The sequence below is a fragment of the Emydura macquarii genome, unplaced genomic scaffold (genome assembly GCF_026122565.2).
Source record: "Emydura macquarii macquarii isolate MOO-44397 ecotype Brisbane River unplaced genomic scaffold, CSIRO-AGI_Emac_v2 contig_561, whole genome shotgun sequence".
Classification (NCBI taxonomy): Eukaryota; Metazoa; Chordata; order Testudines; family Chelidae; genus Emydura; species Emydura macquarii.
The window spans coordinates 12,262,926-12,282,481 of record NW_027130698.1 but is presented as its reverse complement, the minus strand read 5'-3'; the positions used below and the strand labels follow the sequence as shown (position 1 = coordinate 12,282,481).

At 39.2% G+C, this 19,556-nt stretch overlaps 1 protein-coding gene across 18 annotated transcripts in view; it reads right to left on the bottom strand.

Annotated features, from left to right (window-relative positions):
* CDH13 (cadherin 13) overlaps positions 1 to 19,556 on the bottom strand; it is a 689,068-nt gene that overhangs the window by 549,127 nt on the left and 120,385 nt on the right. For all 18 annotated transcript variants that reach the window (XR_010918351.1, XR_010918352.1, XM_067540161.1 and 15 more), the window contains one exon: positions 913 to 1,024. Coding sequence is in view for 16 of the 18 variants with exons in the window: in XM_067540161.1 (XP_067396262.1) it covers positions 913 to 1,024 (112 nt within the window). In the remaining 2 variants the exon portion in view is untranslated. The remainder of the gene's footprint in view (positions 1 to 912; positions 1,025 to 19,556) is intronic.

Here is a 19,556-nt window from a genome sequence, read left to right as displayed (position 1 = left end):
GCTACCAAACAATGTGAATGTGAAAACAATGCTTTTTTTTTTTTTTTTTTTTTTAAATTAACGCTGCTGAAATTCCTTTTTGAAAAATTATTCATATTTAAAGTTCAGGTTAGAATTAGGTTGACAGCCCTGAAGTCTCAAATCCTTAGAACAGGTACCAATACATAATGAACAATAGCAGTGGAAGCTTTGCAACATTGCATCATTCCTGTATCTGGAAAGACAAACTCTAGGGTTGAAATCTCCACGGCCCACTCAATCTTTGGCCTCTCTGCTTAGAGAAATCTCGCCGTCTGCCACGAATCAATGCTACCTCTGGTGCTAGTTTTTGTGATGTGGACACCCGTCCATTGGAAAAGAGTCTGGACCACCCAGCTCACACTGCTTAAATCACGGAAGAGATAGTAATAACTTTTAGAAACTGGTGACCTCAGGACTGATTCAAAGCCTGTTAAATTTTATGGAAAGACTCTTGTTCATTTCAATGGGTTTTGGATCAGGATGCTGGGATGGATGCACAGCAGGGTGGAAGAATGAATTTATATTGAAAGACAAGTCAAGAACCTTGTGTATAGTCAAGTACTGATACAGCAGAGAAGGCAAAGAAAAGCAGGAGGTGATTCATTCAGAAAATCAGAGGATGATCCTTAGCTTCCATGTAATTATTCAAACCCAAACAGATAAACACACAGTATTTTGCCAACTCTAATTCACAGTAAAGTTCAAAACCTGTTTAAATAAAAGATCTTAAAAGGGTGGGGGAGCTATTGTTGTAACCAGATGGAAGCTGTTCCTGGAACCATGTCATAAGGAAGAGGAGCTCTCTGATAAATTCAGGGGGTGATATGAAAACACAGACTGTGGTTAAAGCAGATTTTTGCAAAAATGACATATGAAAATGGCATTTCTTACAGTTCAGAATTGGCTGGTCCTCTATGAATTCAGATGGCTGTTCAATATGAAAAACCTTTTGCTGGAATCCAGGGATGCATTCTAAATCTTCTGCAAATGCAAGCAGCAGCACCTGAGGAAACAGAGGGAGCGGACTTTTAATATCCACATGTTCACCGATCTTCTTGGCTTTTGTGAACAAGAGCAAGTTTGGATTCAATGTTCATTTAAAAAGCTAAAAACACCCTCCCATCCAACACATCACAGCTCCCCTTTAAAACTTGCTAACCATTGCTTTGCTTGAGACATTTCTGTATATACACAGAGGTGGATAGGGAGGTCACAAAAATAAGTTGTCTAAGGACATATCGCCACTGCAGCTGGAGGTGTAACTCCCAGTTTGGGTAGACATCCATGTACTAGCACTGCTCAAGCTAACATACTGAAAATAGCAGTGTGACAACAGCTCAAGCGGCGGTGGTGTGGACTAGCCACCTGAATGCTATACTGCCCAACCCTTTGGGTAGATACTTGGACGGTTAGCGTGAGCTCCGTCCACGTTGCACTGGAAGCACATTGCACAGCTCTACCCTAAGAGTTAATAAATGCTCAATTCAGAAATGCACTTAAGCACATGCTTAAAGTTAAGCATGTGCTTAAATCCTTCTGAAGACATGGGACCTAAACATGTATTTAAGAACATTGATGAATATGGCTGGAGTATGCTTAAATCTCTCAGCTAGTAAAGAAGTCCTTTGCTCAAGGGAAAAGTTTCACGTCACAGAAGTTTCCTTTGTATAGAAAGGAAAATGTCAGATAGAAAAATGTCAGTTCCCCACTCCAACAAAGTTACAGTGTGTCCGGTGTCCCCATAATCAAAAAGTTATTTACCCCAATGGAAGACTGAAAATGGAATGTGTATATCATTCTGGAGGTGGAGCTGAAGGTTAAAGTTAAATACAGCTTGTGTCACTGTTAGTATTTGATCACCAAAGCACCCTGTCACCACAGGAACATCTGGGCAAAGGAAGGAGATTGAAAGCAAAATAAAATTTCTTGGGAATAGGTCCCTATCTCTGTTTCTGAAGGTTTGTGTTCTATCACTGAATAGTGACAACGAGCTGAAAGACTATTTTCCTTGGTGGGCTTTAACTGATGAAGGGGGAGGTCGGAAAAATCACAGAAAAAAAAAAAGAGTGGAGAGTTTAAAAAAAAAAAAAAGACAAAGTTTGAAGGTTAAATGGAGTACAAAATAAAAGAAGAGCCACATCTAAGGTGGTGGGAGTATACATTTACTTTTCCATACCCAAATATAAGCAACCACATTTTCAAAAAGCCTTTCCTGGTTTTGGTGCCTCATTTTTGGTGTTCCCTCTGGCCCAGAAGTTCAGAGCACTTACAGCTCTCGCTCATTTAAACAGAGGCCCACAACATCTCCAGTTGGACATCCACAAGAAGACCAGACTAGCGATACAGAGTAACCAAAGAGAAAATGATACGTTTGTCTGACTTCCATTACTACAAAATGGTAATGTTGACATGGGATCCCAGAAGGGGCTCCACATGAAAGGGCCATACACTCAATAGCTACCTCCAATGCTTGACCTTCCCATCATGTTCAGTGATGTAACACTATTCCAGCAAATAAGCCCCCTCTCTAGAGAAAAGGCGTGGCCAAACTTACTGACCTTCCGAGCCACCTACAACAATCTTCAGAAGTTCGAGAGCCAGGGCATACCTGCCAGGCCTTGGGGCTTCAGCCCTGCAGCGGGCTGGGGGTGGGGCTCAGGGCTTCTGCCCCATGGTGCACTCCTGCCAGGGCTTCAGCCCACGCCTGCTGAAGCCCTGAGCCCTGGCAGACATCTCCCTGGGGCAGAAGCCTCGAGACCCTCCTCCCTGTGGGGCAGAATCCCTGACAGGCATGCCCTGGAGGGCAGAAACCTCAAGCTCCTCCTCCCCAGTCTGGTAGGTGGAGAATGGGGCATAGGGGACTCTGCGAGCACACTTTAACTGTAAAAGAGTCACATGCGGCTCACGAGCTGCGGTACGGCCATCCCTGCTATAGAGTAAGAGCAGGGTCCTCCAGCATAGGACCTTCAATGCTACCTGTGTTAGATACACATCTTTGCCATATTTCTCTCTTCAGAGGACAAGTGCTTATTGCGATCAGTCTTAGGATAGCATGCTCCCTGCTTAGCCGTCACTTGTTTGCTCTTGTCAAAGAATCTGAATGCTACTCAGGTTTTCTTTCCGTAAGGGTCCACCCATAGGAAACACGGGTGCACTGCAGTGCCATTGTTGGCTTTATATTTACCCAGTCTTTCAAAGCACAAGGAGGACAGTATCCCACCTGGTCTTATATCAGTTGGGTTATTGAAACTACTCGGGCAGCTTATTTCACATAAACACTTGCTGTAAAAGACCAGCTAGATATGAGCAGACAGCCAGAATGTTTTGTGACAATCTAGTTGGCAGTGTGCAAATGTGGCAGATGGACACATTTCTCATCCTTAATGACACACACCACATTTGTCCTTTTGTTCAAATGAGAAACAGAGACAGACAAACAGACAGACAGACACTGCGCACGTGCTCAAGGAAAGGCGAGGCCACTTGGCAACATTGCCATGCCTCCCATACTATTGCTGTTTTCCTTTCTTCTCTCTAGGACTGCTTAATAAGCAGCCACCTGCAAACAAAGGGCAAGCTCCTCAGGTATAAATCAGCATAACTTCATTGACTTTAAAGGAGCTTCACCAATTTACACAGCTAAGGATGTGTGGTCACCCTTGGGGTGATCAGATGTTCCAATTTTATAGGGAGAGTCCTGATATTTGGGGCTTTGTTTAGATAGGCATCTATCCCCCCCCTTCCTGTCCAGATTTCTCACACTTGCTATCTGGTCACCCTACTCATTTTGCCTTCCAATGTCCCTCTGTACCAAGGACACACACAGTAAAGTCCTGATTTTCAAATCCTATACTCAATATTGTGCATGCAGATTGGTTATTTAACGCACAGAAGTGGCAACAGCCACTTGCCTGTGCAAAATGGCCCATCTGCATGCAAATTCTCAGTAATGGTGTAGGAAAATGAAGCATGAATTTGCATCTGTATTTTCTGCACAAAGTTGCAATAGTGTATTTTTAAAGATTGCACAAAGCGTAAATTAGTGCAGAATAAAATGTGCCACTCCTTCCTATACTCTTACATCAAGACACAAGCAGTGAACTACATAGCGTTGCAAAACCACTCCAGTTTGGAAGAATAGCTCATAAATACATACATGCCAGTGATCAGGATAAAATTAATTGCAAACATGACTTAGCTGCTAAAAAATAATTACGGCAGTGGAAATAAAAGAGGGGGTAAACCGTAACTCGATCATCCAGTCTCTGGAATCTTGAACTCGTTTGTAGCCCTGAAAACATAAGGACTGATTTGGACATCATCTAGGTCAGTAATTTCAGACAATATAAGTTTGCTGTGAAATCAGGATAATCTAAATATGCCATGAGTTCACTTCTGAAAGTCTAGTATACAGGACTCGTGTAATGTCAACTTACAGCAAACAGAATGTGACCTTTACTCTCTTTGAAATAATTATAAAATGCAGCCCTGGTCTTGCTGTGAAATAGGACATTTTATTCTTGCTGTGCAATTCCATACACTTTCTTTTCTTCCAGACATTAGACAAGATGTCAAATTTGTCATCACATGGAAGGTTTTTATTAATTATCTTTTAGAAGCACAGTCGTTCTTGTAATTTATTTTTCACACCAACAAAATCTTCTATTGAACTAAATGTCTATCTTGTTAAAATTTTGTCTGCTAAAGGTCTTCACTTTGAAAAGTCCTGGCAAAAATAAACCATGTACAGATTTGTGTTCAATGCAAAAGAGAATATTGTTTAAACCAGAATACATTCCAAATTTAAGTACCATATAGAATTCATAATTGTGTGTGTGTGTGTGTGTATAAATAAAAGGTTTCCTGAATGGTCAACTGCTTAAAGAAAGCATCTGAATTTTTACAGGTATCTTTTCCCAAAGAAAATATTTTATTCTTCATATAGGAGATTTTTAAACATTCTGAATGTACACATATGCTGTTCATACTTACAAATTAAAGAGCACATATGCCCCAATTCAGCAAATCCATCCTCTTTTAAAAAGCACTTAAGATGATAGAGATTTTTTGGTGACATGTTTCTTTTGCCAAAACCATCAAAACCAAAACTTTTTGCTGAAATACATCAGTTTCAATGAAACTTTCATTGGGAAGGTTTCTTAGGTCCAGGATGGAATTTCTGGTCAAAACAAGAGAAACATTCACGCCAATAGGACAGTGGTTAAGGCATTCACCACTCACTCAATGAAAATTTCAAAACATGGTTTTCATCCCCATGCTGAACAAAATGCTGAAATCTCAAGATTGTGTGTAAAATGGAATTCTTCCTTCTCAGCCTACCCTATTAAGAACATGCTAAAATGCCTTTAACTTTAGCCAATGAGCTTCTTGTAATATGCAAGAAACAAACAGATAAGAATGTTCTAAAGCTAAAAGTGCACTGCTCTATAACTGAGAAGAGATCAATCTCCCATGCTTTTACTGAGAAAAACAACACCTGCAGCCTAAATGACTAGAACAATTTTGCACCAGACACCATTTGCTGTACGGATTTAGAGGTGAACCATTCCTTGCCAAGCCCACTGCAGGGTTCAGTCACACAGCCCTAGAGATCCCATGGACTGACATACGCAACCAAAGCCTCTCACTTGGTGAAATTTACTTCTTAATAAAAGGTGAAGATTGAAGAGGCAATTTTTAATATCCTGACAATTTGTCTATGCAAACTTACTACTGATCTGTATAAGTAAATGTCACCGGTTCAGCTAGCTCTTATGTCAGCTTGGTCAGAAGGTCAGTAGTTAAAGCTATGCTCCCATATGATGGTATTAGGACTACTTAATAAATCAGTAAACATTGCTGAAGGTTGTGGTTTATCTCAGTACTTGCATTGAAAGCTGGTCACATTAGAACTATGGAATGGAAAGCATAAGGGGACCTCACTTTTAAATCAGAGCTGACCGGGGGATGACAATTCCATCTTGCAGCAAATTTTGAGGTTCTAAAATGTATGTCCATTGCACATTGGGATTGGCAGACGGGGAAGAAGAAACACCTTTCTAATGTTTTGGTGAACACATGTGCATGTCATATTCTGTAGACTGGAGGCTAGGTTACTGCCCTGGGATCTGGTAGGCTGAGGTTCATGTCTATACTTTGCAAGATTCAGAATGAGTTAGGATGAACAACGATGCTCTGGATCAGACACATCCTAGGCCACAGCCTTAATCACTCAGGTACAAAGTCTCTGAGACCCCAAAATCCTTCCCAGCAAAAATGTTGTGGAAACGGATGTCTCTCTGTGGAACAACAAAAGAGCATTTTTCACCAAAATTGCATTTAAGCAAAACTGTTCTGACCAGCTCCAGTTTTTATACCTCTCCCGCAACAGATATTAATAAGGAACCTGAACTGAAACCCATTGTATGTGACCTCATCTCAGAACAGGATTTCTCTGCCTCTCCAATTGATGGAAAGTTAGCCTCTAAAACAAGCTCCCATCTATAACATAAAATGAGATTTTCAGAACTATCAGATCTCACCACTTGTGTACAGAAACGTCATTCAGATCACATCAGCCATATCTCAGATTTGGAAATGATGTTTTCAACATGTTCTCCGGTCATCCTTCTTGAATATTTATCAGCCTCATGTGTATTAGATCAACTCCCTATCATCATCAAAACCAAAACCCTCAGAATACCACTTACATCTCATATTGTTCTTATGGGTTGAAATTCATCCCTATGCCGAAGACTCACACAAGGCATATACCAACAGGGTTTAAGTTAGGCATAAGCAGTTCATAGGCGTGTGTGAACCGACTGCCTAGGGTGAACTGTACCCAAAGTAAATATAAACAAATCTCAGGTTATTAGGATGTCTGTAGCAGGTTCACATAGGGCCCTCCTCTGTTCAGGCCCTCCGCGCCCACAAACCACCCTCAAAGACCTCGGCTTTGTGCTTTCAACAGTGCGATTTATTTACAAATTGCTTGCCTACCATCTTCTATGAACAAACAGTCCCAGCCACCAACTAAGGGGAGCTCACTCTCCTCCCTCCTCTGTGGCTTCTCCCTTTCTGGGTTTTTTTCCCCCCCTGCAGGTCCTTCCTTGAGTCTTTTATAGCCCCCGGCTAACGAGCCCAGGAGCCACTCCCTATTGGCTCACTAAGTGCCGGCTTTCTCAGCCGGCTCCAATTCTCCCTTAATTAGGGCTGAAGTGACGGAGGCCTGGCTCAGCTTTCTGTGGCCCAGCACCCTGTCACAACGACAGGATTCTAAACATAGATGTCCAAGTTCTATCACTGGCTCCATGAGAGCAATTTTAACACTAAGAAATCAACATAAAGCCCCTAAAAGTTACAGGAAGAGTTAACAGAGAAAAGAGCATTAAGCATAAGTGAAATCTGTTTTTAAAAGAGTTAAAGCTGAGATTTTGTCACAGATTCTTTAATAATATAATGACCCCCGGGACCAATCTGTGAGAGTTGGTAACAGTGATTTAATCTTAGAATGAAATATCGGGGAAGGACACATTGTTACACAAATTGAAATCCTGGCTACATAGCTAATCCAAATCTAAAGACACCTTCCCTTTCACAGATACTGCAAAAACAGGGCCTCAACATAAGAACGGCCAACCTGGGTCAAACCATTGGTCTATCTAACCCAATGGTCTGTCTTCCAGCCTAATGGTCTGTCTTCCGAGAGTGAGCAATGCAAGATGCTTCAGAGGGAATGAACAGAACAGGGAAATTATCAAGTGATCCATCCTCTATCCTCTAGTCCCAGTATCTGGCAGTCAGAGGGTTAGGGACATCCAGACCATGGGGTTGCATCCCAGACTATCTTGGCTAATAGCCGTTGATAGACCTATCCTCAATGAATTTATCTAATTCTTTTTTGAGCCCAGTTATAGTTTTGGTCTTCACAAATCCTCCCACCCTCCAGCAATGTGTTCCACAGGTTGACTGTGCATTGTGTGAAGAAGTACTTCCTTTTGTTTAAAACCTGCTGCTTATTAATTTCATTGGGTGAACCCTAGTTCTTATGTTATGGGCAGGGGGCGAATAACACTTCCTTATATACTTTATCCACATCATTCATGATTTTATAGACCCCGACCATGTCCCCTCTCAGTCACCTTTTTTCCAAGGTGAACAGTTCCAGCTTTTTAATCTCTCCTCATATAGAAGCTGTTCCATATCCTTAATCATTTTTGTTACCCTTTTCTGTACCTTTTCCATTTCTTTTTTTAGATGGGATGACCAGATCTGCATTCAAGGTGTGAGCGTACCATGGATTTATATAGCGGCATTATGAAATTTTCTGTTTTATTACCTATCCTTTCCTGCAGAAACATTTAGTAAGAGGGTCCACTATTAGAGAAAAATGTGGGTATAATAGCATTAAGTAGCATAGCCAGACAGCATTTTACAGCGAGTGGGTGAATCCTGGCCCCATTGAAGTCAGTGTGACTTTTTCTGTTGACTTCAGGATTTCACCCACAGCATTTTGGATCAGGGAAATAGTTGCATTAAATTGTCATAGATGGTTACCATAGCAGAATAAGGGAAATATTTGTATGAATTAAGGGCCCGCTTCTGAATCATACAGAACAATAGGATATTTGACTCTGACATCAATGATAGCAGTAGCAGATCCTAAAACAATTGTTTCATCTTTCCACATATAGACTATTTGACAGAAATTCCTGTTTGTCCTCTGAATGTTTTTACAGCAACTACCCCAGATGGAAGTGATCCAAAAGCTTGCAGCATATATCTCTAAATTGGTGTCATTAATAAAAGTATTATAATACTGTAAAACTATGCAGTGATTTATACTTCATTACCACAGCACCATCAAACTCACCTATGTAGGCTAAAAGAAATGCATTGCTGTTTTTGGAATGCTGTTTCTACCCCATTGGTGTGGTGTGTGGTGTTTTTTGTTGTTGTTTTATTTTTAAATCAGGGAGGGGTGTGTGTGTGTCTGTGTGAGAGAGAAAAATAGAAGCTAACCTCTTTTTTTATCATGAAATGTTCAGAAAAGCCTATTCACAACCTCTAGAGCTCTACCTCTGAATCTGATAGTGAATTCAAGTCATTTTTGTAAGAAATGCTATTAAGATTTGGCAATAAGATTCTTCAAGGATGATAAATATCCTTTTAAAGGGCCTGCACATCCATTCACTGCATAGTTCTGTCCTAAAAATGAAAGTCACACTTGAAGTATTGAAGGGTGGGTTATGAAAATGCAAATTAGAGTGACTTTATTGGCTCAAATGAATTCAGCTCTCGTCACTAAAGAAGTATGACTGTGGTAGACTGCCATTAACTGGAATCAGAATATGACAAAGTCTTTAGAGGGACTATCTAACACAGAACTTTCATACGGAAAGTGCTCATAAAAAGAGTGTTTATTATGAGAATTGTATCACACATTAGATAAAACGTGTATCTTCCCCAATCTGGGAAATCTTGTTCATTTGATTATTTAAGAAATGATTTACTGATAAGTGTTTTTTTTAACAGACAGGTAACTTTGCTTCTCAAGTTTAAGCTCTATAGAGGAGGTAAAATAAGACTGTTAAACCAATATCAGAATCAGACTTCTAGCATGGACCCTGTATCTATGCAAGTCCCAATAGGACCCAGGAATCCATGCTAGCAGATCACTTTTAACAAGACTGGAATTTAAGCATAGACTTCTAAATAAATGGACTGATCTTCAGAAGTGCTGGGCACCTAAGAGTTCCTATTGAAGTCAACTGATATACAGCAGGCTGGTACAACCAAAGTCTTAGTCTGATGGATAGGTATAGTTAAGAAACTGTGGCCTAATCCCCGAGTGTAAGTTTTACTACAACCGTGCCAAGCAGTTTCTGTAAAAGAGAATCAAGATTAGTCTGTGTATACTGACCAAACCATTACATCCATACCAAAATCATTATCCATATTAATTCAATATTCTGAGGCACTAGTAACAAAGGGCAAGATTCTGGATACTCGTGATGAGTACTATTTTTTTCCATAAGTAGTCCTATTAAAATAAATCAACAGCTACTAGTAATAATACCTAACTCTTATATTGTGCTTTTCATCAGTAAATCTCAAAGCATTTTGAAGGAGGTCAGTATCATTATGCCCATTTTACAGATGAGTCTAGTAAAGTATCACTCACCATGAGTGAATCAGTCTACTCAACGAGTAAAATACTACTCAATATGACTAAGGGTAGTGGAGTCTGGCCCCAAATAATTTTATTTGCATTATGAAAGGTGGTAACACATTTCTGTGACAAACACATACAGCAGCAGAATGAGATTACAATTGGTTAGCCTATTTAGAGAAGGTTGCACAATAAATATCATTTACAGGCCACAGAATAATGCAAATGAGCCATTCTGTAGCACTACTGCGCCAGCAAAAGAGGCATAAATAAGACACATTGAAAGTCAAACTTTTGTTCTCATTAAATTGCAGTGTCTGGAACGAGCCAAACCTAAACCTCATTGCAACAATAGCCTGTTCAAAGATCTGTTTATATTGAACATTTTAGTTATTTATCATCTAATGAACCAAACAGTTTCATGCTATTTTCCAGTATTTATGGCTCCATGAAAAACACTTAGATAAGTGAAAATGTTGATCTATATAAAAAAAAATGAAGAAATTCTTAAACAGTTTTGCCACTTCATATCCACTTGTAAGGGGAAAAGTAATTAGTTCACACAGAAAAATATTGATGTGGCAGAAGTGATTATAGAAAAAAAAAATTAAAGTAATATATTTCCTACACCAGACAGCACTTTCAGATGAAATTTCTTGCAACCATACTGCATAAGATATATGTTTAATTTCCCAACAACATGATCGTTATCAAAAAGGAATAACCTTCCATCTCTTTCTTTCTTATATTCCACAATGTTATAACACAGCAATAATTACTAGACCACAAAACTTCACTTAGTATAACATTGTACATCTGTCTTTCAGGTATGCTGCACCAATAAGCTAAGTTTGCTGAAACAGACCTTTAAAAGAGCACACAGATTCATTTGATATGGTAAACACCTGTGCAATATTGCGAGCCCTAAGCATTCAAAAAATCATGAGTTGAGCCCAAAAACATTTCATAAGAGACATTTCGCTAGGCCCTATCCAAAGCCCATTGAAATCCTGGGACAGATTCCATTCAACAGGCCTCATGAACTCTGTGGAATAACAAATATAGCTCATAATTTTTAGCATAAGTATATGAGTTAATTTGAGCTCTGTTACAATGATTAGATTAAATTACCTGTATTACCTTGCCACAAATTATTCCCAGTGGAATGAACATAGTATTTTACAGTGAGGAAAAAAATGTGACTTCAGTGATATTCGGTGGCAAAAATTACCTGTTCTAGTACAGGCATAAAAGTGTTTTTAATTGTTTAATATTCCTTTTAATATTTTCACTAAATATAAAAAAACTTGGGTTCATCCAAAAGATTTGACGTCAGATAAAGACAGGAAAAAAACAGATTAATATTCAAGCCAAAAAATACTTGATTTTTTAGTTTTACAAAGGCAATCAAAACACTTTATTAGTTTTCAATTCCTTCTGTGAACCACTAGAATTAAATTTTTTCATTGTATAACGGTTGATAGGCCATTGGTTTAACAAGTGACCTAGGTCAACCTGGTCCTTTTTGCTATTAAAAATATATAAATAAATATTTTGTATATTGACACCAGTGCAAGCATATTATTAATGTTCTATGCATTTTATAATATTATATACTAAGCACCATGTATAATCCAAGGGGTCGTTCTCTTAATTACAAAATTAGTGACACATTCTGTTCTGATCTCTCACTGGCTTCAGTGAGAGTCACAGGTGCACATGTCAGGGAAGAATGTGGTCCCTCATGCATAATTTTAAATACACTTCTTTAATACTGAATTGTTCAGCAGGCATTTTAAATTGCATATTTATACTTCCAGACCATGCCAGTGACTATGAAAAAACAGGGCTTACACCTACTCTCACTTAAAATCAGTGGAAGCTTTCTTATTGGTTTCACCGGGGGCAAGACCACAGTCTGTTCTTTTAATCTTTTTATAGGCTTGGTCCATCTTAGGGGCTATGATCTGTGAAGCTACTTTATAGATTATTCTTTAGCAAGGGTACAACAAATCTTCAGACAAAAGGAATTATTCTCATATGAGGTGGACTGAGAAAAGCTTTTTTCTCCTTATCATCACCAAGAGATAAAGAAATGGATTTATGCACCAGCTTTTTGAAGCTTGTTGGTTAAGGTAAGGGCATGAAGCATATTTCAGCAAGTAAATTGAAGCTAGGAAGTCTCTCTTGAGCTAACTCAGTGGGAACTAGAATGTACTACTTCCTCTATAGAGGAAGGAGAACTGAACTCTGAAATTAACGAGGTATCGCTGAAAATATGAATCAGGAACTGCACAGTTCATGCTGATCTCATCTAACAAGATAGTGAATGACCTCAAAGGTATCACAGTTAACATGCAGATGGTACCTTTTCCAAACACTGGCTAACAGGATCTTCTATTTGGGAACCATCTACTGAGGTAACTGGGATTAGAGCCAGCGATGCGAGGACAGTATAATATACTTGGACACATTATCTACTTGCTGATCAGCTCACAACACATGCAAGCTAAATTGTAGAAAGGAAAAGTAAAGTAGTTTTGCTGTTACTTGTTTGCTCATCTTTATCTGAGGGACACATTTTTACCATTTCTTCTATCAAACATGTGAAATCAACTCACTGTCCTGGCCTGCATAAATTACTCTGCAGTGATGATAAATTAATTGCAGTCCTTTAGTGCTCCTTCTTTCTGCATGTGTCTATCAAAAAGAAGAATGACTGACCCCAATGAACCCAGATGAATGATCAAGAATGATAAGAAGTTATCGTCGTTTTAATGAAAAATAAAATAATTGATCATCTCTGAAATAATCAGTGGAGAAAAGCTAGGTGCTTGAAAAGAATGAGAAAAAAAATTACATCTCCTTAATTAGTAGGATCAGTATCTGGTAGATTCAGAAGACTCAGAGTATAATTTATATTAGTCAAGAATCCAATTCCAAAACTGTTTAAAAAGAAACGTGTTTAAATAATTTTTATATTGGTTAATACAGTGCCTTTTAAAAAAAAAAAAAAGTTTTTCCATTCACAAAGGATTGGTAGCTTTAACTTGTATAGGTACCCTCAGCTCATGTTAATCAGCATTGTTCCAATGTCTTCAATATTGCCGGACTGATTTACACCAGGTGAAAATCTGCACTTCTCACAGTTCATGGAAGTAACCAGGCCTTGCACATGTATTCATGAAGCACTGTCCTTTTCAGGTGACAGGCTTCATTGAGAAATGTGACTTTTTTTGGAAATAAAAGACAAGCTAAAAGAGCTAAATTATTTTTGCCAATTCTTCTGTCTCTAGAAAAATTATGTCCCGGGGGAAAGACAGCAAGTAACAGAACATTTCTGTGTACATGACAATATAGCAAACTCTCTAAAGCTTCCAGGATCCCTCTGTTAACAGTGACATTTCATCAAGAATGACCTTTTCAAAGAAATAAAACCCATTAGTTCTAGGAACACGATAACTATTATAGATCAACACTTAGTAGCAGAAGCAAAACCTATATCGGGTAAATTAATTAGAACACAAATTATATGAAACCAAGACCTTGGTCTATAACCTCTCTCTTATAATTACTTGCCTTTTAAAAGCTGAATGAAATCTTTTATGTATGAAGATGCTACTATTGACCCTAAAATGCATTAGGAGTCAAAGAAATTTTTCATATATTGAGAATGGGATTTGACTGAATATTTGAAAATGCTTTAGGGACAGCCTATTGAAATCAGTATTTATTTTAACTCCTTGATGAGAGATACAACCAATGAATCTTAAAATTAGTTGGAAAATTTTTTGAGGGTGTTTTCTTTTTAAAATAGAATATTACCGCGAACACGCGCACGCACGCACGCACGCACACACACTCAGGGAAATGTACGTTTGAACACTTTTATGAATGTGGCAGTGTTTTAAAATGATCAAATAAGGCCCAAATCCTGTAGAACATGTTTATCTTTATCTACGCATTATGCCAATTCAAGTCAATGGACCTAGTCACATGAGCATAAGCTTCAGGATTTAGCAATATGGACCTGAAGTCCAGGCCTGTCTGTCCATTGACAACAATGAGCTTTGAATCAGGCCTTTAAATTTCTATTCCTTTGGAATTATGCTGCAGAATATGCTACCCGGGCACAGAGCAACTATATTCTTTCTTTAAAATGTGTTCAGTGTCATTTAAAATACTTCTTTTTTTATTTGCATGGGAGGGTGGAGATAAAGGAGAAAACGACCATAACCTAACGTGTCAACTGACACACATCAACTGCAGGAAAATGTGAGCCCTGGACTTCTGATGTTTTGATTTTAAACATTTTATTCCCCAGCCAACTGAGGAGCCAGGCAAGAGTTACTAATATACCAGGGGGTAGATCCTCAGCTAATTTAAATTGTCACCGTATCATTCATTTACACCAGTCAAGGATGTGCACCAAGGAGCTTCACGTAGCAGTGTGTAGTATTAAGATAACAGAATAATTTAGCCCTTTTAATCCCAGCAGTCAACCTACAAGACCCTAAAGATTGGCTGTTTCTGTTAGGTGGAGAAATTGATGATGGAATCAGTCTTTTTTTTAATGTATAATACTGTTTATTTATAAAAAAAAAAATGCACTTAAATTCCTGTTTCCCTTAAAACTGTAGGAATTAAACAAACAATAGGAAGCTTCTCTGTTCTTTGCTCAAACCCTCTTTCCAGTCAGCACTCTGCTCCAAAAGCTGTCTCTCTCTATCACTAGACTCTCTCTCAGGGTAATGCCTTGAGTCCTTTTCTGTCTCACTCCTTGTCTTTCTTACTGCCTTCGCTTTCTGTTCCTAGCTGCTTCTGCTCAGACACACATACAGCTCCACCAAACAACAACCAGTTAAACCCTTCCATCCACATAGATCAGTTTCTAACTAGTCTTGCCTATGGGTTGTGTTTTGGGTGGTAGCTCCTATTATTTAAATTATCTTATTCTAAAAAGTACCTTAACTCCTTCTTAGGTCTAGTCCACACTTAAGTCGACATAGCTGTGGTTCTCAAGGGAGTGAAAAATCCACAGTTTTGAGTGTCATAGCTATGCCTACTGAACTCCTGCTAGGTCGACAAAAGAGAGTGTTTCATTGACCTAACTACTGGTGCTCAGGAAGGTTAAGTTCCTACAGAGATAGAAAAACCCCTTCTGTTACTGTAGGAAGCATGTATCCTTCGGCACTACAGCGCCATACCTGCAGGGCTGTAGCTGTGCCACTGTAGCATAGCATAGACATGGCCTTGCACGTATCCTAAAGGCCCACCAACTCCAACAAGGTTTCACCGAACCTCAGTCACCACATTACATTTCTTTTTGAAAATGGTGGTTTAAATTAAGAGAAGGCAAAATGTTGTGGAATTTGAAAAATTGTTGTGAATCCCAATATTTAACAGCCCTATACTATCCACAGAAGTTTTATGAAATTTATCAGATTCCATCATCCCATATATTTGAAAGCACTTGTGGTCAAGCTTTCTGTCCTGCCCATTAAAGAGATGCAAGATCAGATTCACTCTTGGGTTTTGTCCTGGCCTGTCTTTAATCAGAGGCAAGGAGGACTTCAATTTTCCAGGCAATTTTCACCCATGGTAGGTTGGCTGTGTGTGTGTACTTTACCTGACCTCAAGGGGGAGAAGGAACAGTCTTCTTTTGGAATGCCTTGAGTTGTGTTTATATTTGCTCATAGGATGTCCTATCATCACTATTTCTAATGTGTGTTAATTTCATTTTTTGTTGTGTTCCATTTTGAAATGAGTTTGGTACATTCTGAATCGCAAGACCAAGTAAATCTGCTTAACTTACTTAGACTTGTTCTAGAAGCGTTTTTTTTTTTTTTTTTTTTTTTTTTTAATGTTCGCATATCCAATAATTTAAAGGCACTTTTCCTTGTACATAGTAATTTAAAATTACTGGAGCACTTCATTTTTTTTTTCATAAGTGCTTCAATCTGGAAGTGATTGGGGTTCAGCGCTTGCACAGTGTAAAGCAATTTAAAATTATTTGAGTGCTTCAATTTTTTATAGGAGCATCTATCTGAAAATGATTGGGGTTCTGATCATGAGTAGTATTGCACAATTTTAAAAAGAAAGAATCTCCATCCCCTCAAAATGTTTTCCTAATCAATGCTTCGTATTTGGGACTGAATTCTGGAATAAGGTAATATAGCATAAGGTCAGATATATTATACAAGCATTTTATATTCAAGCAATCTTTAATCTCCTAAATAAGAATTTCAGTTTGGAAGGGTGAAGCCCTCTCATAAGCATTGAAATAAATCAGCACTATACAAAATCAGGACTTCAGTTTCAGTTTTTAAATGTTAGCACAGACCCTTTTGTTAAATCAAGTTTCCATGTCTATACTAATTACTATAGAGTACCAGCAGTTGAACTTCTTTTTCTGCTGAAGACAAAAGTTTATGGGGGAGGGAACTAAGTTGTTAGATTATGAGTTGAATCCCAAAATAGTTGAGCCAGAAGGTTTATTCATATCTCCATGTGCAGAAAGAATAGCAAATATGGTAGGCGTCCAGCTTGGCTTAACAAAGAAGTCTTTGGTGAACTTAAACACAAAAAAGAAGCTTACAAGAAGTGGAAGCTTGGTCAGATGACTACGGAAGAGTATAAAAATGCTGCTCGAACATGCAGGAATGAAATCAAGAAGGCCAAAGTACAATTGGAATTGCAGCTAGCAAGGGACGTGAAGGGGAACAAGAAGGGTTTCTACAGGTATGTTACCACCAAGAGGAAGATTAGCGAAAGTGTGGGCCCCTTACAGAATGGGGGAGGCAACATAGTGAAAGAGGATGTGGAGAAAGCTGAGGTACTCAATGCCTTTTTTGCCTCTGTCTTCACAGACAAGGTCAGCTCCCAGACTACTGCACTGGGCGGCACAGAATGGGAAGGAGGTGAACATCCCGCAGTGCTGAAGGAACAGGTCCGAGACTATTTAGAAAGATTGGACATACACAAGTCCATGGGGCCAGATGCAATGCACCTGAGGGTGCTAAGGGAGTTGGCTGATGTGATTTCAGAGCCATTGGCTATTATCTTTGAAAGCTCGTGGCAATTGGGGGAGGTCCCTGATGACTGTAAAAAAGCAAATATAGTGCCCATCTTCAAGAAAGGGAGGAAAGAGGATCCAGGGAACTACAGACCGGTCAGCCTCACCTCAATCCCTAGAAAAATCATGGAGCAGGCTGGCTTGGAGCCCTGGCTGCCAAGAAGGCTAATAGCATATTGGGCTGCATTAGTAGGAGCATTGCCAGCAGATCGCAGGAAGTGATTATTCCCCTTTCTTCGGCATTGGTGAGGCCACATTTGGAGTATTGTGTCCAGTTTTGGGCCCCCCACTACAAAAAGGATGTGGACAATTTGGAGAGAGAGTCCAGCAGAGGGCAACAAAAATAATTAGGGGGCTGGAGCACAAGACTTATGAAGAGAGGCTGAGGAAACTAGGCTTGTTTAGCCTGCAGAAGAGAAGAATGAGGGGAGATTTGATAGTAGCCTTTAACTACCTGAAAGAGGGTTCCAGGGAGGATGGAACTAGGCTGTTCTCAGTGGTAGCAGATGACAGAACAAGGAGCAACGGTCTCAAATTGCAGTGGGGGAGATCTAGGTTGGAAATTAGGAAAATGTTTTTCACTAGGAAGGTGGTGAAGCACTGGAATGGGTTACCTAGAGAGGTGTTGGAATCTCCATCTTTAGAGGTTTTTAAGCTGCGGCTTGACAAAGCCCTGGCTGGGATGATTTAGCTGAGGTTAGTCCTGCTTTGAACTAGATGACCTCCTGAGGTCCCTTCAACTCTATGATTCTATATGCTTAGCATTAAGCATAGGCCTAAGTGCTTTCAGGATCAGGGCAAGAGTGCACAGCACCTTGCAGGCTCTAGCTCAACAATATGAATTAGTATGTCAAATATAAAATTCAGGGTAAGCTGTGTTATTGTAAAGTTTAGTGTTTCAAAATAGGATTAACAGAGCTTTGTGCTGAAAGTACATTGTAGCAACTCTCTGCTTTACTGATGAATCTCACCCATTAAATGGCCAAGAATATTCTGTGCTCTTCTTAAACCACACCCCCTGAAGGAAGGGAATATTGAGGACCGGCAGTTGGTCGATAAAAATGGACAAAACTGTCCATATACTACTGGTGGTCTGAAAAGCACTTACTGGTGGTTGGGAGAAAGATGGCTGGTCAAAATGGTGATAGCTCTTATCTTATTCCCAGTTGCTAAATTCCATTAAAAGACTTCCAAACATACATAAACATTCTACTAAATCTATTGTTTTTCTGTGTAAGCAGTTGCTACAATAGCCACAAGGAAGTTATGCAAGCATGAATGGGAAGTATCCATAAGATAATCTTGGTATTAAAATGTGGCCCACAATCTTTAGAACTAAGGCTATGTCTACATTGACGGCGGCAAAGTCGCCGCCGTCAGATCAACTTATCTGGATTGACTGAGCGGTCAGTGAAGACCAGAAGATGACGTTGTTAATCCACCCCTGAAAGTGGTGTAGTGCTGCGTCGACGGTTCCCGTCAGCGCAGTGCAGTGAAGACGGCGAGCAGAAGAGAAGCCCAGCAGTCAACGGAAGTTACGCAAGTTCTTTGCATACTTTGAGTAACTCTTGTCGACTGCTGCCGAATCGCGGAGGTAAGTGTAGACCAAGCCTAAGTGTGATACCCTAAAAAAGAAACAAATTAATAATGGCTTAAGCTTTAATTCTTCACAAGGTTTTTAAGATTTTTTTTCCTCAGGGCTTCACCCTTTGCTTTTAAGAAGAGCGACACTGAAAACATAAATTCAATTAACCAAAACAGTAAAGTAATTTAGTGTCATCATGTAAAGTAAATTGAAAGGATAGTGGCTAGTCCTTAAAAATATTTTACTGGATAGCCCGGCCAATCAAATTCTCTCTCTCCAATTTCAATTAGTAAGCAAATACTGACATCTTGGATTGCACTGTATAGAGTTACTTTTTATCCACAGTTAATCTTGTTCACTGCATCTATTCCCTAGGCTGAGCCTTTCGAGTTCCCAGTTCCTGTAAATCCTTGATATTACATCTTTTGATTCAGAAACAAAAATACTAACATAGCTTATCATTCAGAAACACATGTCTTGGGTTCAGGAAGGACTGTGTTTTCCTCTCTCCCCATAGTCATCTGCTGTGCTCGTTGCATACAATTAAATTGCAAAGCATCACTGAACTCATCTGAAATATTTTGCTAAAGCAAAACCTCAAATTATTGTAATTAAAGAAGCTGTGAAGAACTACAATTAGACGGAGTGTCCAACAAATATTAATCAGTAAAGTAATATTCTATTATTAAAGAACAACTATT